Below are 22,634 nucleotides of genomic sequence, written 5' to 3' on the forward strand. Positions count from 1 at the left end.
AGGAGTCAAGAAAGGTTTCCTTCTTGGACATGTGCACAAGTTTGTGCTTCTGATGTGGTCAGCGCTCCCGATGGGTGCTTCTCCTCCTAGACTTGTCTGAACTTAAGTCCAGCTCCGGGTCCCCACAACCTTTGGGATGCACTGCCTTGTATCAGCAGGACGTGCTTAGCTTGCTGCTGTTAATTGTTGGAAGTGTCATATTTGCACCATATGTCTAGGCTAGTCCACGCTGATAGGACTGATGCCGCATAGGAATCAGGAGGCAAGTGTAGAAAAATTTCAGTCTTGCCCCTGCTGTCCTTCCAATGGATTGAATGCATGGGGTTGGGTGGGAGTAGAGTGGGAGGAAAACAAAGAGTTGATCAGCTCCTAGGTCTGGAGTTGGTTGTTAGAAATTATTAAAATAAAATGGTGGTTCTGCTCAGAGGATGTGTGTATATAAAAGCTTGGAATGCTTACAGCTTAAAATTTCCCCTACATGATAGAAATGGACGTAAACATTGATTTCCATTTGCTCAGGTGCAGCGTAACTTGTACTCATATTTCATTGTTAGTAATGGAGGTATGTGGAGATATGAACAGACCTTGAGACAGCTCTTAGTTTTTGTTGTTGTTGTTTAAATATTGCATACAGGCTAGCAGTTCATTGGAAACAGAGGAGATAAGTCTGAAGGTTAGCTCTTAGAAGAAAGCAGTTCTTCATGCACAGTTTGTGTCAATCCTGATTTGGTTTGAAAATTAAAAAAAACAAAACACAACAAAACATCATGGAATACCAAAATCAAAGGAGAGTTGATACAGGGAGAGAGAGGAAAACGGTGATGTCACTGGCTGGGTCAATGTCCGATGGGGCTCCATTCCCTTATTCAAGTCCAAACGTGCTGGTTTCTTCTACAGCTGTTAATAGCTTCTCATACAACATGGAGTATGAGGGATAAGGTGGAAGGTCCAATCGATTGAAGCACGTGTGGGCCCTGAATGGAGGAGAGAAGATCAGTGAGAGTCTTTTGTGAATATTGGTGGTTCTGGATATATCTATGATTTCGAGTGAGTTGGACCATGATTTAGGACAACCACAATACACTGCAAATGACAATGGCTGTCTAGATGTGAATAGGTTAAGGGAATGAAACGAGAAGACATAGAGAGCTGGCATCTTTAAGCCAATATGCAGTAAATAGCAATCACCTCTATGCTATCAGCCTGGATTTACAACTCAAATATGAACTTAGACACAGCCAGCGAAGGATGTAGAAATATTAATTAAATGAATATAAATTCCTGTGTCTCCTTGTTTAGGTCTGAGTTCTGGACCTCTGGCAACTACACGTATCAACAATGACCTAGAATTTTTTTTATTTTTTTATTGTTATTATAAATGTGATGCACAGAGGGAGTTTCAGTTACACAAGTCAGGTTATGAGTACATTTCCTTTTGGATAATGTCGCCCCTTCCCTTGCATTCTCTGTTCTGGAATCCTGAGTTCTACTTCTCCATCCATCTCAGGTGTACCCTAGAGACAAACCTGAATCCTTTGCCACAACAGAACATGCCCCACCTAGACCCCAAGTACTGCCTTTCCAAGCACACCTGAGCTTTGTGAGACAGCCTTTCCTCATGCTTTGGGCATTTTCATACCACCTCCCTAGGTCTGTCTTACTTGGTATGTATTTAGTCCTGTAAGCCCACACTTACTAGGGTTTGCCCTTGACCAGGGAATGCCTTCCCTGCCAGGCAGCTAACACTCAGGCTGGAATCTCCACTGTGGGTCTCCAGCAGTGAGTGACAGGCTCAGCATACACAACTTCCCTGGAGCCCCATTTCCCTGGCTGATGGCTTCCTTTGTTATTGTAGGTCTGTGAACCAGAAGGAGTAAGAAAAGCAGATAGATGCAAACAGAAGTTCATTTTATAACTTTTCCTGTCCAGGAGGAAATTGTGTTGTAACATTCTAAGATACACAGAAAAGGACTTCACAAAAATCACAAAACCAACCCATACACAAACAAAACTAAACTCTTTTCCTTAGAATGTCATTGGGTAAAATTCTTCTTTTTGATTCCAAGATCCCTTAGGAAATTTTTTCTTTTTTTTTATTTAAATGAGACTACCAGCTCTGTCTTGGATACAGAAGGAGGGAAGAGGCAGAGAGGAAGTGGAGTTCCCTGCATTAGGAGAATCTGGGAGATGCTGGTGTTTTGTTTCCCCACTATCCATCCATTCCACCCCTTGGTGACAGCCTCCTCATTGTTCTTAGGGGACAAAGACCTAGCTCTCACCACCAGCCCATTCTTCCAGCCCTCCCCCGCCCCCCATCCTTTCCTGTTGTAGGACAGGCACAAGACAACAGAGTATTTGGCCATAGGTCTTAAGGACTTGATTGGGAGGAAGTATAAAAATAGATTATCTGAGTTATCTATGACCATTACCTAAGATTCAAGTTCAAACGTCCACAGAAAATAATCACTAGAGTGTTTGGTGGACAGGGCAAAGAAAAGTAAACTAAATGAGACCATGATCACAGTGTTTTTTTCTGAAATTAGAACACATATGGGGCCATGGTTAATCAAGTTAAGTGGGCCAGGAAAATCCCAGGTGTGCCCTTGGAAATAGGTGAAATAGGAGTGAGATGTGAGCAGATAGCTTGATTTCCTTCCACTGGTCATTTTAACAGCCCTTGTGTGTAGAAAGAAAAATCTCATATTCACAAGTCAGAAAGAACTAAATTAACTCCATAGGAGATAATCTGGAGAAATAAACCAAAGGCATTAGCAGACAGAACTTGCTCTTGATGCCCAGTGCTTCTTTACCAGTTCCTTCTGTTGCATTCATCAATAGCCTTGATTAACTCCTGTAGATAAATTTGACTCTCTCCTAGAGAATGGATGAATATAACCAAGTCACGACTGGCTCCAGCATTCCTTCCTGCTTGGCATCACCACCTTCCAGGCGTGGCTTGGGCAGCACAGGGTACTTGCTGACCTCATTGTCTATGCACTGGACCAAGAGCGGCCAGTTCAGTGTGGAGCAGTGGGTGAGCGATGGATCCAGGTGTGGAAGACCCCTTTTCAGATACCTGAGCAGCTTTATTACCCTGGGAAACCCAGCTAGTCCTTGGGAGCTCCAGTTTTCCCACTTGTAAAATGGAGATAATAATATGTGCTGTGTGCACCTCAGAGGGCTACTGGGAGGATGGATACCTTTCATGACCCTCTGAATCATTCCAAGAGTCTCTTATTAATGCAACCATCATTGTGAGAATGATTTTAGGAACTGGGTCATCTTTGTGGTGACTTAAGACCCTGGCCTTTTCTCCCATGGCTTACTAGCCCAGTGAATCACCGTCATCTCATAATTAATGTTTTGAAACTCCTCAAGGATCTTTTCAATGCCACCATGTCAAATTCCACTCTGTTGATGCCAACATTCTCAAAATCTAACATTGAAACAGATGACTGGAAATTCTGCCTTCTTATTTTCCTGGCAGATTTAGTTCAGTAAACTTAGCTCTTAATGGGCTCAGGCAGTTGAGCTGAGGTTCTGCTGCTGACTCAAGTGAGGGCTGACTCTGAGAAGTGGGTACCCCCAATGCCCACCAGTACTTAGCAACATCAGATGTCCTTAGGACACCAGAAAGTTCCATGAGAACTATAGACCAGTACATCTCTGCATGATAAGGATTTAGCAAAAGTGTTTGGGTTGGGTTGTGGTTGGAATCTGGAAAAATGCCTGAAAAGCCTGTGTGTTGAAAGCATGGTCTCCACACGAGAACCAGGGACCAGGAAGCCCATCACTATTGGGAGGTGATGAGAACTTTAGGATGGGGAGCCTCCTGACAGGAAGTTAGGTCATTGGGAGCTTGCCATCAAAGGAGGTGTGGAGACTAGTATTCTTTTCCCATCTGCTCATGAGTTGAATGAGTCTCTTCTTACCATGTGTGTTCTGTCACACCCAGGCCCAAAGCAATGGGACCAAGTACTAACAGGCTGAAACTTGCAAAATTGTGAATCCAAACACACCTTTTCTCTTTCCAAGCTGATTTATCTCAGGCATTTGTTACAAAAATGGGAGGCTGACTAACAACAAATGGCTACATAGGAACAGCTCTGAACTAAACAAACACTTCTTTTAAAATCAGGAAATACAAGAAGAAGAGGGTGAAGACTATCTTCTGTTTGTTGAGGCAATATTTATTACGGTAGCACCTATGCAGACTTGTCTGTCCATGTCCCTTATTCCCTTCAGGAATATCGTACCCAGAGTGGCAGATAAAGGTCCTTGGATGTATTGGGATCAAAAGTCATGGCATAGAGAATTGATACTGTAAAACTTCCTCAAGACCAATGCCTACTTTTCTGCATTCATCTCACAATGTTTTTTGATACTCTACTACACAGAAACTAATGTAGAGACACAGGGAGTTATATGACCTCATCCTCACACAGTTTTAAAATTTATTCAGAAAGAAAATGATGCACACATCAAATAGAATTTCTAGTGATATGATGTAGGTATACATTATGATACTGGAAGGGTTTCTTTGAGTTTCCAGTATTTTCTTTGTTGTGAGTGCCAGTCCTGGGGCTTGAATTAAGAGCCTAGGTGCTGTCCCTGAGTTCTTTTACTCAAGGCTAGTGCTCTACCACTTGAGCCACAGCTCCACTTCTGGCATCTTGATAGTTTATTGGATATAACAGTCTCACGGACTCTCCTGCCCAGGCTTTGAGCCATGATTCTCAGATCTCAGCCTCCCGAGTAGCTAGGATTACAAGTGTGAGCAAGTAGTGCCTGGCACTTCCAGCAGTTTTGACTAATGCCCTTGCTGTCCTTCTCCCCATGTTAAGACATTCCTTTTGAAATTAAGTTAGGCTACATATGGATTGGGAAGTGTTATGTGATTAGCATATGCACTGAGACATTTTAGCCCAGATGCCATCAATCATCAAAAAGTCACTAAGGATATGGTGTCAACCCAAGTCTCGGGTACATCTCACTTGTAACTCTAATAACAAAAAAGTTGGAGTGACAAGCAAGGATTCCATCCCAAAGGATGATCACCAAAGGATGAGCTTTCCTGAAGTTTGGTAGGAGCTCTGTACCTGGGGAGAGATGTGATTTTCCCCCATTTCTCGATGCAGAAGCGCCGAAGCCCATTGCTTCCTCTCAGGGCGGCAAAGCCTTCATAGGGCACACTTGAGGTTCCTGTTACAAACTGAAGCAATCTTAGTCTCTGCTCATTATTGAAGTGTTCCACGGCAGCCCAGAACCAGCGGATCACGAGATGCCCATCATGATAACCTGGTGGGAACGGGACAAGAAGGAAGAGAGGATTTGGGAAAAGGACAAAGCAGGCACAGGGAGAGAATGGAGCACAATAGGTATGTTAACCAAACTAGCTTAGGTCTGCTGATTTTGCTAATCATGGCTTTAGATATGTAGTTCTAAAACCACTTGTGTAACTAAATTAGGTCAGGTTTCAAATAAAAACACAGCTTTAGAAAATAGCTATTTTATAAAAGGAGTTTATATTCAGAGACATGTCCTAGGAGACATTTGCTATCTTTTTAAACAATTGGGACACTTCCCTGGGATATTCTTGCCTTATATAAATGTAGACAAGGACAGTAAAGGCTTGGCTAAGTCAGACCCTCCATGAATATATAGCATCTTATCGTGCTTTAGTTGTTCTGGTGTCTTACATTTCCTGGGAGAGTCTAGAACACCAAAGAGGATGAAGATGGACAGCAAACCTGCTGAAGGCTCAGGGTTCTCCCGGCCAGTTTCCCCTCAGATGGAAATTCTGCCCTATCACAGTTGTTTTCCAGGTCAAGCCTAGGGTGAGGTACACTGGGCCCCGTGGCAGACATACTGATCCTCTCAGAGCATGGATGGGGAGACCAAGCTCAAAGATCAGTTAAGATAAATGATTCACTACAAATGGAAGAAACATCAAAGACGTGAGACAGTTATGGGGGCTGGGATAGAAACAGAGCAAACTTCCTAAAGGAAGTTTGGTGGGAGGGAGCACAGCATGTGTAGGTAGAAGGAATGGGGAGGACACATGTGCAGGGGAAATAAAGAATACTAAGTGGGAGGAACCAAGAATCCAGCTAGCACAGAGGAGAATCTGATGGGATGGGGAAGCAGGTTGGCAGCATTAGAGGCCTTAGGTGAGCACTCAACACCTTAGGCCAGCCGAGAGACTCTGGGGGTTCTTGCGGCTGAGTGTACTTGGGGAAAGAAGGATGCTGAGTTGGTGCCCCTAACTCTCTCTGTGTGTCCCCAACTCTCTCTCTCCCTCTCTCTCTCTGCAGTATTTCCCATGAACAAAGAGTTTTGATGCTTTTAAAAAGCATTAAACAGGGGCTGCGGATATGGCCTAGTGGCAAGAGAGCTTGCCTCGTATACATGAGGCCCTGGGTTCGATTCCCCAGCACCACATATAAAGAAAACGGCCAGAAGTGGCGCTGTGGCTCAAGTGGCAGAGTGCTAGCCTTGAGCAAAAAGAAGCCAGGGATAGTGCTCAGGCTCTGAGTCCAAGCCCCAGAACGGGCCAAAAAAAAAAAAAAAAAAGCATTAAATAAAACCCCCAACTCCTGTAAGTAATCTGTCGATAGGGAAGTGACTTGTTTTGGCATGGGTATTAGCAAAATACAAGGTGAATGAACAGTAAGGAGGGACTAGAAATTGGACTCAGACAGACCATACTTAGCCCCTGTGGCAGAAAATCAGGACTACAGAAAGAAGAATGTCCTGATGATGTTCTGGCCCCTAGGAGCTGCCTGTATGGGGCTTTCCCTGAGTCTTTACAGACTTGGGCCAGGATTATGGAAACATGAAGGAAAGTTCAGATGGAAGCAGAATAAGCACTAGCTATGCTTTGTAATAGGCCAAGGCTTATTTGTAGTTTTGGTACCAACCTGGAGCTTGAACTCAGGGCCTGGGGACTCTGCTTGAGCTTTTTTGCTCAAGGCTAGAATAGAGCTCTACCACTTAAGCCATACCTCCACTCCCAGATTGTTTTTGGTGGTTAGTTGGAGATAAGAGTCTTAGGGACTTTCCTGCCCAGGCTGTCTAGAACTGTGATATTCAGATCTCAACCTCCTGAGTAGCTAGGAGTACAGGTGTCAGCCACCAACACCCAACAGACCAAGGTTTTTTTGTGTGATAAATTGGGCTTGGAATGCATGTGGCTTAATGGTAATGTACTTGTCTAGCCAGCACAGGGTTCTAGTTTCAATCTCTCACACTGCATTGCAAATAAGAACAAAATCATGAAGCATATATACAGATGACAGATTATTACTGTCAAAGAAAAGAAAGAAATACTAAAATATGTTACCATGTAGATGACTCTCAAAACTGTATGCTAAGTCAAAGACCTGTTGGAAGCTGGTGGCTTAGGCCTGTGATCCTAAGCTACTTTGAAGGCTGAGACCTATATGGTTATGGCCCAAAGCCAGCCCAGACAGGGTCAATGAGACTCCATCTCCAATTAACCAGCAAAAAGTAGAACTAGAAGCATGGCTCAAGTAGTAAAGCACTAGCCATAAGTAAGCCAAATAAGCTGAGTGAGAGTGTGAGATCCCTGAGTTCAAGCCACATTACCAGCAACAGACCCCAAAGGCAGCATTTGAATGATTCTATTTATACAATGTATGTAGAACAGTTAAATCCAAAGAAACCTAATTCAGACTGAGTTGCTGTAGGTTGGTGAGAGGAAAGAAAAATTGCTTAAAGGGTACAAAATTTCCTTTTGGAATGGTGTGTGTGTGTGTGTGTGTGTGTGTGTGTGTGTGTGTGTGTGTGTTTGGTCAGTCCTGAGGCTTGGGACTCAGGGCCTGAGCACTAAGCCACATTCCCAGGCGTGCACCGATAAACGTGTTTTAAAACTAGCTAAAGGGTATGGTTGAACAACATTACCAATGTCCTAAAGTCTATTGAATTGTCCACCTTAAAATGGTCAGCTTTATGTTAGTCAACTTCACTCCAACAACACCACCACCAATTTCCGAAGATTTCAATCCTGTTGGTGACAGTTTCACCGCCACCGCCTGGGTCAGCTCACCTCCCCGGTACTCCGTGTTGTTCCGCCAGTCGTTCAGGTCAATCTCAGCAGTCCCCGCTATCACTAGCTCCAGCTCCCTGGCATCAAACACTGAGACGAGTCTTGAATCTACCACCTGAAAGACAGATGGATTCAGCTCATGACCCAGGTATGCAGAAAGGGCACATTGACTATTTTCCTTCCCGTGTGTTACATTGAGAAACTGAGCATCATTTACAACTTTCCAACATGCAAGCACTTCTGAGTTCAAATCCAAGCAGTAGTAGTCTGTGATCTGAATGTTTATGTTCCTTGTAATTGTTGCTTTCAAAGTGGTGGTCATAGAGGGTGGGAATATTTGGGATGTGACTGGGTTATGGAGTCCCTAATGAATGATGTTAGAGGGCTCAACAAGGAGACCTGAGGGGGAATGCTGGTCTCTTGCACAGTGTGAGCACAGGACCAGAAGCTTCCATGTGTGGCCCAGAAGTGCACCCCCATCACACGTGGAATCTGCTTGTGGGCTGAGATAGGATTTTCCAGCCCCTAACACTGAGAGGAATAGATTTCTTTGCTTATGAGCTACCCAGGGTATAGTATTTTCTTACAGCAGACCGAATGGATGAAGAGAGCCATGGCGTTAAATATTTTAGAATGTAACCTATCCTGGAAAACAGGACATAAAGACTCTGTGGTTTTCTCCACCTGAGACATGCCTCTGCTGTTGATGTTCCAAACAAACCCAACTTCGCTCTTCACACTTAAGTTTTCACAGAACATGGAATATTAAAGGCAAAAAGTCTAGCAAGTCAGCTTGCAGTGATTGTATACCTTTCGCTCTACTTAACATGTATGTAAATTATGACTCATTCCTAAGATGGGACACAGAATACTAAAATGACTGGGCTTCCTTTCTCTCCTTGCTTCATTCCTCTCTTGCTCTCTTTTTTGTCAGTAGTGGGGCTTGAAGTCAGGGCTTGGTCATTGTCCCTAAGCCTCTTTGAGCTCAAGGCTAGTGTTCTACCACTTGAGCCACAGCACCACTTCTGGTTTATTTTTATTTTTATTAAATTCAACACACTAAGCTGGAGGTATGACTCAGGTAGTAGAGTGCTGGCCTAGCAAGTACAAAGGTCCTGAGTTCAAGACTCCAGTCCTGCCAGGCACCTGTGGCTCATGCCTGTAATCCTAGCTACTCAGGAGGCTGAGTTCTGAGGATTGTGTTTTGAAGCGGGATTAAGCAGGAAAGTGTGTGAGACTCTTATCTCCAATTAATCACTGGAAGTAGAGCTGTAGGTTAAGTGGTAGATCCTTAAGGAAGAGAATCTAGGTAGTGAGCTCAAGCTCCATCTCTCTCTCTCTCTCTGTCTCTGTCTCTGTCTCTCTCTGTCTCTGTCTCTCTGTCTCTGTCTCTCTCTCTCTCTCTCTCTCAGACACACACACCCCACAGAGAAAAAGAAAGAAAAAAAAGGAAGGAAACCCTAACACACTAAACAGTTACAAAAACCATCTATCTTGCTTTTCGGTGTTTAACCCAAGAATTCCAGGCAAGTAGGCCAACTGGGTACCCTATGGATAGCCCTGCTGCTCTGCCTGCCGCTGTTGCAAGTGTTTTTCCATCTGCCCCACTTCTAGTTTTTGAGTGTTAATTGGAGGATAAGAGTCTCACGGGGAATTTTCTGCCTGGGCCTGCTTCAAAACAAGATCCTCAGATCTCAGCCTCCTGAGTAGCTAGAATTATAGGTGTGAGGCACTAGTGCTTAGCATTCCTCCCTTTTTAAAGATCTACAGGAAGTGTTTATTGGAGCTTTGTTCTTTTTTGTTCTTTTTTTTTTTTTTTTTTGGCCAGTCCTGTGGCTTGGACTCAGGGCCTGAGCACTGTCCCTGGCTTCTTTCTGCTCAAGGCTAGCACTCTGCCACTTGAGCCACAGCGCCACTTCTGGCCATTTTCTGTATATGTGGTGCTGGGTAACCGAACCCAGGGCCTCATGTATATGAGGTAGGCACTCTTGCCACTAGGCCATATCTCCAGCCCTGGAGCTCTGTTCTTTACATCCTCTGCAAGCCTGCCAGACTCAAGTTGTGTCTGCCATGATGCCTTCCTTGATCAAACCAGTGGTGGGTGGACACTAACCCATGTTCCTACCCATCCTGACAAGGCAAGAGAATACCTTCCAAGCTGTAAGAAAAGAATTCACAGCTCTTTTCTTCCTCCCTCCCTCCCTCCTTCCCTCTCTCCCTCCCTCCCTCCTTTCTTTCCTTCCTTCCCTCTTCCTTTCCTGTTTCTCTCTCTCTCTCTCTCTCTCTTTTTTCTGGCTCTAGAACTCAGGGCCTGGGTACTGTACCTGAGCTTCTTTGCTCAAGGCTAGTGCTCTACCACTTGAGCCACTTGAGCCCTACTTTTTTTTTTTTTTTTTGCTGGTGGTTAATGGGAGATAAGTCTCACAGTCTTTCCTTCCCAGGTTGACTTAGAACTACAATCTTCAGATCTCAGCCTCCTGAGTAGCTTGGATTACTATCATGAGATACCAGTACCTGGTCACCCTCTTATATCCAAGCTGGCAAAGAGTAAGTGTGTCATTCTCTTTTCTTTCTTTGTTGGTCCTGGGGCTTGAACTCAGGGCCTAGGTACTTACTCTGAGCTTCTTTTTGCTTAAGGCTAGCATTCTACCACTTGAGATACTGTGACACTCCCAGCTTTTTCTGAGTAGTTGATTGGAAATAAAGAGTTTCATGGAATTTCTTGCCTGAGCTGGCTTAGAATCGAGATCCTCAGATCTCAGCTTCCTGAGTAGCTAGGATGACAGGTGTGAGCCACCTGTGTTTGGCTAAGGGTGACATCTTATGCACAGGAAGCCTATCAGTTGTTGTTGTCTCTTTGATTTCTGGTTCAGCCAGGATTATGTGGCTGTCACAAAATTAAAATGTGCTGAGAGTGGAAATCATCTCCCAATGCCTTCCTTTCATGTTTTGTCTGTTTGTTTCAATTAGCCAGAGGAAACCTTAGTTGCACATGTGTAGAAAAGGGAGGCTGTGTGTTTCTGTGTCTGGCACAGCAGGGCCATACTAATGTCAGGCTTTTGAGAGTAGTTTCCACTTTTGATAAAAGCTAGGTTTCCCACCCCAGGTAGGCCTTCTTATATTCTGGAAAGGAGAGCTGAGCTCTTGGCCTGCCTTGCTTCTTTCTAATCTCCCAGACTGGCTTGCTGGTCTTCAAGAGCCTTGAGGAGCAGAGACCCCAGGACAAAGCTCTGGGGAGGCAGTGGGAAGAGGTCTGCCTCCTTTAGGCTGGCTGGGCCTCACCTCATAGAAGCCCCGCACCAGGGCCTCAGCCTGCTGCACCACGCCTCGCTCCACACGCCACTTCACCATCCTCTCGATGTACTCCTTCTTGTTCTTCTCCGTCACCTGGGTGTTGGCGCCTCCCGACTTTAGCTCCCTCTCTGTTACCTTGAGGGAGAACAGAAAGATCATGATGCCTGTCAATTTCTGCTTGTCTCCCAAGGAGCCATTGCGAGTCTAGGAGGATGACTACAGGAGAATTCCTCGTTATGTAATTTGACATGATCTCCTGTCGTGTCCTTAGTCCTTTGTCCTTTTGTGGAAGTCACTAGGAAAACTTTGGTTACTTGAAGTAGATTCTCAAGTACCTTGGAATAGCTACAGTATTTGTTCTAGAAGAAGGAAACACATTTCTTTAACTCAAAAGGTGTAATAGGAATAGAAGACAAAGAGAGTTAGAGTGGGGGAGAAGGCAAACTTCCTGTTCAATGCATATCTTAGAAAACTAGAGAAATTGAGGGGTGGGGGAGAATGATGAGAGAGGTGATATTGATCAAGCTGCACTGTGCTCATACAGTGACCTACTGAATGGTAACTCCTTTGTATGACTACTTAAAGACAAGAAAAATATAAATATTTTAAAATAGGAAATGTTCCAGGTTGTCCCTTATCTGAACAGAATGTGCAATGTGTACATGGTACTGCAGTCACATCTACTGAAATAGAAATGTCTACACATAATCTAGACATGCCTTCTCCCCTTCTCCCACTTAGATGGCCAAAGCAGAGGCTAAGAGAAGTGAATGGCTTTTTTTTTTTGGTCAGTCATGAGGCTTGAACTCTGGGCCTGGGAGCTGTCCCTGAGCTCTTCAGCTTAAGGCCAGTGCTCTATCACCTTGAGCCTCAGCGCCACTTCTGGTTTTCTAGTGGTTAATTGGAGATAAGAGTCCACAGGCTTTCCTGCTCAGGCTGGCTTTGAATCACAATCCTCAGATTTCAGCTTCCTGAGTTACTAGGATTACAGGTGTGAGCCACTGGTGCCTGGTATGAATGGCTTTCTAATGGATAGAGCTTCAGTGTTAAAAGATGAAAAGTTCTAAAGACTAGATGTCTAGCAATGTGAATACACTTAATAACACTGAAGTGGACACATTCATGATTAAAATGCATTCCATTCCATGCGTTTTTACAATATAGGACGCAGTTTGCCAAGCTCACATCACACAAACCTGTCCGAACACCTCTTCGTTAACGGTGAACGTGAGGTCCAGGATGTCTGTGATATTGTTGTCCTTCATCCACTGCAAACTCTGGTGAAACTCCTCATCCAGATATTCCAGGTCACTCAAATCGCAGGGCCTGGGGGAATCCAGGGAAAGGCAAACACTAGGGCTGAACAAAGGGCCGCCACACTTCATTCTAAAATGTGGTGATGTCATTGCTACCTAAACCATCACTGTCTTACTTGAATGCCATACTTTGAAATGTGCTGATGAGTCAGTACACTCAATAAATTTGGTTCATTCAGTAATTTTCCTTTGCAAAGGAACTGTTCAAATATTTACATTAATTAACATGAAATAATGATGGACTCATGGCTTTTCAATTTAAAACAACTAAGTTATAAACAAGTCAGTTCTACTTTAATAACATGCTTATAAAATTATAATCATCATCAACATATTTACTTATCATAATTTTGTATAAGCAGATTCATATACACTGTACAGTTTTGCCAGCAGTCTTCTCTTATCCCTATACATTATCTACAAATGCTTTTTCTTGTGTGTGTGCCGGTCCTGGGGCTTAAACTCAGGGCCCGGGTGCTGTCCCTGAGCTTTTTTGATCCCAGCTGGCACACTATCACTTGAGCCACATTTCTATATCTGGCTTTTTGGTGGTTAATTGGAGATAAAAGTCTCATGGACCTCCTTGCCCGAGCTAGCTTTGAACTGTAATCCTGAGATCTCAGCATCCTGAGTAGCTAAGATTGCAGGTGTGAGCTACTGGCACCTGACTTCAAGTGCCCTTTTATGACACCAAAAGATGGGTACCATGTAAGCACTTAGAACAGGAAACTACCAGGTGCCTAAAAAGAATGGTTGCCACAAAACAGGGACGAAGGGCATCAGGAAAGACAGTGGTGTCACAATGCGGGCAGAGCTGGGTGAACCCATGCTTTCCAGAACACTTACAGCCTCAGGAGTGCCTTATAGAAGGGCCTTGTGAAGAAAGCATCCAGAAGGTACTGATGGATCAAAGCCAGGCCAAGGATACGACCACTGAACCTGAACCTGGAGCACAGACAAGGCAGAGAAAATTGGCTGTCAGTAAGAACGTTGTCAAATATTTTAAACTGATATGTTTCTTGGAGTTTATATTTGTCACGATGGAGACCAAACTCAGAGTTTCTTATATTAGGCAAGTGTTCTGCCACAGGGCTATTTCCCCCAGCCCAATCTGATGTGTCTCTGTGTAGTAGTCATCTTTTAATCTTATTTATTTATTTATTATCTTTTAAGTAGTTGTACAAAGGAATTGCCATTAAACAAAGCAATTTATGAAAACCATGCATCTTGATCAATGTCACCCCTTTCAACATTCTCACTCATCGCTCCCCTACCCACGCCTTCCCTCACTTGCCTTACTTTTGTAGGTTATACATTGAATTCTAGACTGCATTCTTCCCTGCTTCTCCTTTCTCCCTGACCCCACCCTACCCCTTTCAAGTACCCACTTCTTGGTGCTTATTTTGTTGAATTTTGACTTGGCCTTTCTAAGGAATTACACTATTTGAATTCTCCCTGGAATCTACCATATGTCAGTTAATACATTTGTCATATCACCTAATGTCATTCTAATGCTTTAATTTACCCATTAGTGCTATAAGGGAGCACCTATCCTCTCTACTTATTCTTTACTATAAACAATGCTGTGTGCTTGATATGTACTTTATTTCATAATTTATTTCAGGTTGCAGTCATTTTTTTCCCCCAAATTCTCTTCTCAGACATGATGATCAGAAGATTTAAGCAGAGCAAAGTTCTGGAGAAAGAAGAGGAGTGGAGGAATCTGAGATAAACACTGAACCTAAAGGGATCTAGACCTAAAGGAAACAAAGGCTTTCTGGAAGGTGATTTCGTACCTATCCAGACATTCTATAACATCACCTGAAGTCTGTGCTGAGGGGTGGAACACTTGAAAGAGAATGAGTCCCACACAGTTACAGACAGGAAGTGTTGCATCACATGATAAGAGAGAAGCTGAGCGAGGTTCACACCCAATGAACCAAGTCTTTGCGGGGAAGAATCGGTCATACCTCCAGATGTCACACTCTTAGTGATTTCAATTCTTGGAGCAATTGGCTGCCTAGAATTTTTGCTGGTGAACTACCTGGAGCCTGATCAGATCCTTGCCTTGCTCCTAGGCCAGCTTCCAGTCTTCCAGGCCTGCCTAGTTCCCTGTGGCCATCCCATCATGCGGGCCTCACCCATCTTCATACCTACCCCAGAAATTGTGTGTGTGTGGCGGGGGGAGTTCTCTTTGCTCCCTATCTAATTAGGTTTTCAGCTACTCATGGACCTAGTTGCAACTTTGCTCAGTTCATTGGAAATGAGCTCAACTCCACTGCCTTTCATGAGGTTCTTTTTAGACTGAAAAGATTCTCTGCTGTGAGGGCATAGGGGCATGCATGGCTCACATTCAGTACAGGGCTTGTCTGTCAGGGGCCAAGTTCTGGGCTCTATCTCTGGTCCACTCACCCAATTATTTAAAAATTATATGAATGTAAAAGGAGGGCTGTTTTTGGTAGGACAACCAGCCAGAGGGTGATGAGGACGATGAGTAACATCAGAGTATTTTATATGTGTTCCTGTGAAAATAGAATAATAAAACTTTTTTTGAAAAAATAGGGAGTGGGTGCTGGTGGCTTACCCTACTCCTTCCTCTCTGGGGTCTTAGGAATCTTGTCTGTTTTATATGCTACCTTTGTTCCTGGGGCATGCTGTTTCTCCCCACTCCCCCCCTTTTTTTGAGAGGTTGTGAGGCTTGAACTCAGGGCCTGGGCATTGTCCCTGAGCTTTTTCACTCAAGGCTAGCACTCTTATCACTTTGAATCACAGTGTCACTTCTGGCTTTTTGGTGGTTAATTGGAGGTAAGAATCTCTCTCATGCATTTTCCTGCCCAGACTGGCTTTGAACTGTGATCCTCAGACCTCAGCTTCCTGAGTAGCTAGGATTACAGGCCTGAGCCATGAGGGCCTGGCTTTCTCTCCTTTTCATCTGCCATTCTTCTTTTCTTTTGAGGCAAGCTTCTTTCCATTTTGCCCTATAGCCCAGGTTTTCCTTGAATTCATGATGCTCCTTCCTCAGCCTTACAAAGCTGGTATTAGAAGCATGCAACACTACACTTAGCTTTTGAAGTACTAATATGAGTGTGTGTGGTGTGTGTGAGTACACACAGGTGTGGCACCTTGAACTTAGGATCTCATGTGTATGCTCAGAGTGTTTGCTCATGGCTGGCATTCTACCACTTGATCTATTTCTTCAGTCTGACATTTTGCATTTTGCTTGTTAATTAGAGATGGAGTCTTGCAGATTTTTCTGCCAGGGATAGCTTCAAATCATGATCCCCCAGGTCTCTGCTTCCTGAGTAGCTAGGATTACAGGAGTGAGCCACCAATACCTGGCTTGAGCTGCCATCCCAGAGGCCTTGCTGGAGTGTGGCTCCTGTCCTCTCAGCCTCTGTACCCCAGAACCCCTTGTCTCATGTCATGACTGCCTACCACAGGCTGCCTCAGATCTGCTTTTCTGAATGGTCTGTGTTCATTTTAATTTAAATAAATTCCAGAGAATGAGCCCTCTGTCCTATCTTGTCCTTCTCCATTAGAGGAGATTCATGACAGAGTTGGTTGGGCCCTGATAATTAATTAATTAACGAATTTATTTTTGTGCCAGTCCCAGGGCTTAAACTCAGGGCATGGGCAGTGTCTCTGAGCTTTTATGCTAAAGGCAGGTGTTCTACCACTTGAGCCACAGCTCTATATTCAGCTTTGGTGTGGTTAATTGTAGATAAGAATCTCATGGACTTTCCTGCTCCAGTTGGTTTTGAACCATGATCCCAAGATTTCAGCCTCCTGAGTAGCTAGCATTACAGACATGAGTCACCAGCACCCAGGGGTGTACTGAGTTTTTATAGTGAATGTGCATTACTATTGAGTGGTTATTTACGTCTAATCTGAGAGGGACCAGGAAAACCAAGGATGGTGGCTTCTCAGAATTGAAGTGGGTAGCATTTCAGTAGGATTTTCATAGTGGTGGCAGAACAGGGTGAAAGAGAGATTAGCTTTCTGTGTTGGTCAATTTCAAATCAACTCAGATCTTGTTAGGTGAGGAAGAAAATGAGGAACAGGAGCCAGAAGTGAAGGAAGGGTATAACAGGTGAGGGTGGAAGAGAAGATGAACGGAGGTTGGCGGGGGACTCAGAACTGAGTGGGAGGGTGCACCATGAACAGTGCAGGAGCCTCCTGCAAGTCATGGCTGAGGACATTGTACTGGGCGTAGAAAATTGAGGTGTCCGGCTCAGGATTGCTATTCCAGCAAGGCCTGAAGCATTCCCCGGAAAGTAGGGGTAACAGTGGCTGGTAGAGGCTTCTCTAACAGCCAAGAGGAAGAGGTGCCAGTAAAAGGACCTGAGGGTTTTCTAGAGAATCTGCTGAGGTTGGAAAGCGCGTGTATGTCACCCCTCGTGCTGCAGGTGTAGGACAGGGCTCTGGCATTGCCCACAGGGCAGCACATGTCCATATTGATCCACAGCAGCGCCTTGTGTGCATCAGCAGGCCCGCAAGGGCGAAGGGGACAGAACTGTATGCACAGGGCAGTATGAGAGGCCTCCGGAAGGGTACGGGAACTCAGGGAGCAGCTGCACTGGGGAGGAGGTGAGAATATGCTACTGATTGATGGCTGGTGGGACTTTAGAGACTTCCATTTCTGTTGTGGCACAGTTTGGGGTGATAATGAGGTCAGGAGCCGCACTGATGGAACAGATGGCAAGAAAGAACATAGACCAAAGCTATGGGGTACAATAGCTTCCACCTATTCTCTGCATCCACCTTTATTCAGATAATATTTTCTGAGGGTGTTTAAAGAAACCCTTCCTCTAGGCACTGAAAAAAATTGTTTAAATACTGCAGAGGTAAGGCCTAATTGATTCTGGATTTCCATCACTTCTCTGTGGGATGCCATCTTCCAAACTAGCTGAGAAAACTCCAAGTTGCCTTCATCTGCCATGAAAGACTAAGCCAACTCAAGATAATGACAGGATATTATTTTCTGATTGCTAATTAGCAACTGAAATTAATGTTCACCCCTGATGTTGCCAATTCTGCCCCCACACCCAATCTGCCTACAAAGTCAGCCAGAGAGCGGGAAGATTTTCCTCAATACCACAGGCCAAGGGTGCAGCATTATTTTTTTAAAGAAAGTTCTGAAAGTTTCATGCAGATTTATACATGTAGCATGCAAACAACTTACTATCGATTTGATACTAAACTTCTAAGCAATTTAGCCATGGCAAAATGGGAATATTGATTTTTTTTAAAAGGTCTAAGTCTGGAACTTGAACTTAGTACCTGCCGCTTTTGTTCACTGGCTAGTGATCTACCAACGGAGACAAATTTCCAACCTCAGCAATAGTAATCTTTGAAAAAAAAAAAAAAAACACGTGAACAGTGTTTTGGGCATGGGGGCACCTAGCTGCCATCCTGGTATCCAGGAGGCTGAAGTGGGAAGATTGTGAGTGTAAGGCCAGTATGTGTTACATTTGTGAGATTCTACCTCAAAACCTATTAGAGGTACTGTGCTAGGTGCTGGGATAATTAGAGAAAACGGGGAAGGCCCCCAAGTTCCCATGGAACATATAATCTAGTAATGTGACGTGTCAGGAAAATATTGGAATTATTTAAACACTACCTATGTGTAAGCTGGAGTTGCATTTTGTAATTCTCACATGACTAGCATAATAATAAGGGCTCTGACAACATCCAGTTCCCATACTATCAAAAATCTATGGACTGATACAATCAGGACAGAAGACAGATTGAAGCTATTTAAGTAATTGGTTCTAGCAGGAAATACGCTTATATAAGTGAAACAAAGCAATGAAACAACAAGATATTGAACGATTATAAGCTCTGCAGCTCTATTGTTTTGAAAATTGGTCTACTGATTGGAATTTCCTTTAGATAACAGAATTAATGATGTGCTTTGAGATAAGAATATAAAGAAATTGTCTCTAGGGCTGGAGGTGTGGCTCAAGCAGTCAAGAACTTGCCTAACAAGTATGAAGCCCTGAGTTCAAACTCCAGTTGTGTGTGTGTGTGTGTGTGTGTGTGTGTGTGTGTGTGTGTGAGAGAGAGAGAGAGAGAGAGAGAGAGGAGAGAGAACAAAGGCCAGATTCCAGCCCTGCTACTCCAGAGGACTTTGGCTCATAAAGATCAGAGAAAAAAAGTGAGACCTTATCTAAAATCTAAAAACAAAAAACAAAACAAAAAAAACCCCAAAACCTAAAAAACTAGACCAAAAAGGGCTGAAGGCATGGCTCAAAAATAGAATCCCAGCTACTCAGGAAGCTGAGTTCTGAGGATCATGGTTCAAAGCCAGCTGGGCAGGAAAACTCCATGAGTCTCCAATCTCCTATTAACCACCAGAAAATCAGAAGTGGAGCTGTGGCTCAAAGTGGCAGAACAATAGCTTTGAGAAGAAGAGCTCAAGGACAATGCCCAGGCTGAGTTCAAACCCTATGACACCCCTCACCCCCACCCCCACCCCACAAAATATAAGAGTTCCTCCCTAGCAACAGCAAATTTCTGGGCTCAAATCTGAGAGAGCAGGGAGGTGGGAAGAAAAGAAATCTGGTTGTGTGCAAAGCCAGTCTTGGAGTCTCTATCTGCTAAGCAGCACGTGAAAGCAGGAAGCCCTTCTTTGTCTGTCCTCTCAAGAGCCCGAGACACATGTCAGATCTGTTCTCAGCTTAGGTAGGGAGTCTACCACCTAGATTCTATCACATATCTTCTTAGAGGTCCAGAGCATTCCTATTTATTTTTTGTGATGATTTTCCGGATAGTTGGCTTTATATGTTATCATCAGTCTCTCCTTGTCCATATGTCCTGAGATTATCTGGATACCTTGCCTCTCTCCTCAGCTTTATTAGGGTTAATTGTCTGTTCTGGGTTCTCCTCTGCCAATGCCAAATTCAGTTCACTTTGTTTATTTAAGCTCAGCCAATTAGTCCCCAAATTGAGACCCAACATCAAATCCATATTTTTTGGTATGTATCTACATTAGGATTTGAACTCAGAGTGTCATAATCTCACCCAGCTCTTTTGCTAAAGTTGGGTGGTCCACCACTTGAGCCATGCCTCTAGCCTTGTGTTTTGCTACTTATTTTGGAGTTGAGTCTCAGAGAATTTTCTGCCCTAGCTGGCATGGAGCCTCAATCCTCCACATCTCAGTCTCCTCTAAGTAACTGGATTGTAGGTATGAGCCACCAGTGCCTGGCTCTCATAGTTTACTTTTGAACCTTCTCTCAATAGACTAAAAAGTCTCTTGAAGAAAAGACTCTGGCTCTGTTGATTTGATTTGACATCTAAGCAATCAGAAAATGAAAGGAATTCACGGAAAGTACATCTTTCATGACTTAAGCAGTAACTGGAACTCTGTCAAGACTAAGACTACTGACCACATATTCTTATCCATACTCAGATCTAATGTTGCTTGTAGAGAACTATCATTTTCTTTGTCCTCAAAGAAAAACTTTGATATCGACAGCATTAATTTCAATAATGTGATGCTAAAAAAAACCCACCAAACAAATAAGTTTAGGCTGGCTAATCAAATCACCATTTTAATGCTTAGTTGATATGTTAGGATGCTGACATAAGGAAATGAAAATAACTCAAGTTAATTATTGTGAATTCTTTTCAAGCCTTTCTTCATTTTAAAGCCTAACAATTTGGGAGGCTTAGCAATGACTTCTCCCATCCTTATGCAAGTCACAAACTCCTTCCATTCTCCAGCAACGGTTGCCTACACACAATTCCCTATAACTTATTTTTCAATGCAACAAGCACACAGAAGAGCTAAACAGACAACTGTTGCCTGGGATGAACGCCTTGTACACATTAAAAACTAAAAAACAAAGACAAAAACACCAAAGAAGTCTTTTCAATCTGAAGTCTGCATGGGCATGCTACAGCCTTTCCAATCCTCTCTTCTCATCTACAAATAAGGGATAATAATGCTAATATTTGCTTACCTACCTCACAGGGGAATTAAAAAGAAGAGTAATTTCATGTTAATAGGTGCTTTGAAGATTAAAAGCTCTTGATAATTGCTAAGTTCTAGTACATTTCAAAAATAATCTCAAAGATATTCTCTCCTTATCCTTAAAACATTGATTAATTAAAAATAATTATCCTTCCTCAACATCATTTTTTAAGTATGTAAAACCTTCAGGATACTCCCACCTAGTCTGTTTTCATGCTTTACCCAAAGTTATTGCCATCATTTTTGGAACTTTGTGCTTTCTTTTCCCTCCCTCCCTCCCTCCCTCCCTCCCTCCCTCCCTCCCTCCCTCCCTCCTTCTCTCTCTCCCCCCTCTCTCTTTCATTTTGTGCCAGTCCTGGGACTTGAACTCAGGACCTGGGCACTATCCGTGAGCAAAAAAACTCAAGGACAGCACTCTACCACTTGAGCCAAAGCTCCACTTGCAGCTCTTTGGTATTAATTGGAGAGACAAGTCTCACAGATTTCCTTGCCCAGGCTGGCTTGGAACAATGATCCTCAGATCTCAGCCTCCTGAGTAGCTAGGATTATAGATGTGAGCCACCAACACTAGTGAACTTTGTGTTTTTTAAACTCTCATGTATTGGGAAAATCTAATTTAAAAAACCCCAAACAACCATGTTGCTTCTGCCTGAGATTGATTTCAACTCTAGACAAGAAAACTGAACAAAGAGCTAGCTTTTTCTCCTCTTATTTGATGGGCTCCCAATGATGGCAGTGTCTAAAGCAATATTTCTCAAATGGGGTGGTCTTCCCTTGGCATCTGAGTCCCTGGATTGTTTGTTAAGATACAGGCTTTAGAGCAGGTCATTTGTGGTCAAGTATGAGAATCTGTATTTGAAACAACTTCAGCATGCATCCCCCAGTCTGTTTTCAGAATGGAAGACGCAGCTTGGCAGTGAGATGTGACATTTTTGCCCTTGACAACACTTACCCAATTTTCTGCATGGCTACTGGAAGAGAGGATGAAGTAGAGAAACTTCATTTCCTCTTCAAGGAGGGGGTGTGGATGCACGTACGCAGCCTGCTCTCACCTCTCCTATCTGGCCTTTCTAGCTCACCAAGCACAGAGGAGTCTTGTTTTTGTCTTCATGTGTCACCAGCCTCTTCCCCCCTCTGGTTCTTCGCCTTCCTGTACCTCTTTCATCAATAAATAAGCACAACACTTCTGTGCAAATCATCCCAGCATCCCAGTTCTCTGAGAAGTGTGGCCTTTGTCTACTAAGCTTTGCCCTGAGTCCTGAAGAAGTGGAGGGGAAAAAATCAAAATGGAGTAGCACTGGTGAGGGGAACCTAAAATACAACTGGAAGGCTAGGGCAAGTGAAATTGCAAGCCAATTTGCTGCTCAATCTTTGCACAACCTGCCTGTCTGATAAGTTTAGACCTTTGAACTGAGCCAACTGCAGTTCACTATTCTTATTTTTTTAATTTATCATTTCTGAAAAACCCCTTGCCTTCTCTAAATGATGTCCAGATTGAAACAACACCTAATCCCTCAATTAAAAAACAGCTTAGGGGCTGGGGATATGGCGTAGTGGCAAGAGTGCCTGCCTCAGATACACGAGGCCCTAGGTTCGATTCCCCAGCACCACATATACGGAAAACGGCCAGAAGCGGCGCTGTGGCTCAAGTGGCAGAGTGCTAGCCTTGAGCGGGAAGAAGCCAGGGACAGTGCTCAGGCCCTGAGTCCAAGGCCCAGGACTGGCGCAAAAAAACAAAAAAAAAAAAACAAAAAAAACCAGCTTAATTCTAATTAGTAATAATCATAGTTCTTTACAAGCAAATGACATAACCACCATCCCTTTGCAATTTTAAATGTTTAATATGGCTTTCTATTTGCAAAACCTTATACCAAGTTTTCAAGAAACGTTGAATCTATGGGACCCTAATCCACCCCCATTAAATGCACTTTTATTTGTTCTCAAGTATGCTGTTTTTTATTCTGTATATAGTCTTTGTCAC

General features: G+C 43.6%; 1 protein-coding gene across 1 annotated transcript; it reads right to left on the reverse strand.

The window, feature by feature from the left end:
• Window positions 1-846: 846 nt before the first annotated feature.
• LOC125344546 (E3 ubiquitin-protein ligase HECW1-like) lies at window positions 847-21,619 on the reverse strand. Its single transcript, XM_048337041.1, has 7 exons — window positions 21,606-21,619; window positions 13,525-13,623; window positions 12,559-12,688; window positions 11,351-11,497; window positions 8,069-8,183; window positions 5,100-5,298; window positions 847-974 (listed from the first exon to the last, which is right to left on the reverse strand). Exons 1-7 carry the CDS (start codon window positions 21,617-21,619, stop codon window positions 863-865), a joined length of 816 nt encoding a protein of 271 aa, XP_048192998.1. The 3' UTR covers window positions 847-862.
• Between the last annotated feature and the right edge of the window lie 1,015 nt (window positions 21,620-22,634).

This window comes from Perognathus longimembris, chromosome 2, assembly GCF_023159225.1.
Source record: "Perognathus longimembris pacificus isolate PPM17 chromosome 2, ASM2315922v1, whole genome shotgun sequence".
Taxonomy (NCBI): Eukaryota; Metazoa; Chordata; class Mammalia; order Rodentia; family Heteromyidae; genus Perognathus; species Perognathus longimembris.

Bases quoted from the DNA above. Each gene is read 5' to 3' on its own strand.
- LOC125344546 (XM_048337041.1), bottom strand. The intron at 12,689-13,524 runs GTAAGTGTTCTG...GGATTCCCCCAG, and splicing joins TATAAGGCACTCCTGAGGCT to GCCCTGCGATTTGAGTGACC. The intron at 8,184-11,350 runs GTGAGGCCCAGC...TCTGTCTTTCAG, and splicing joins TGGTGCGGGGCTTCTATGAG to GTGGTAGATTCAAGACTCGT.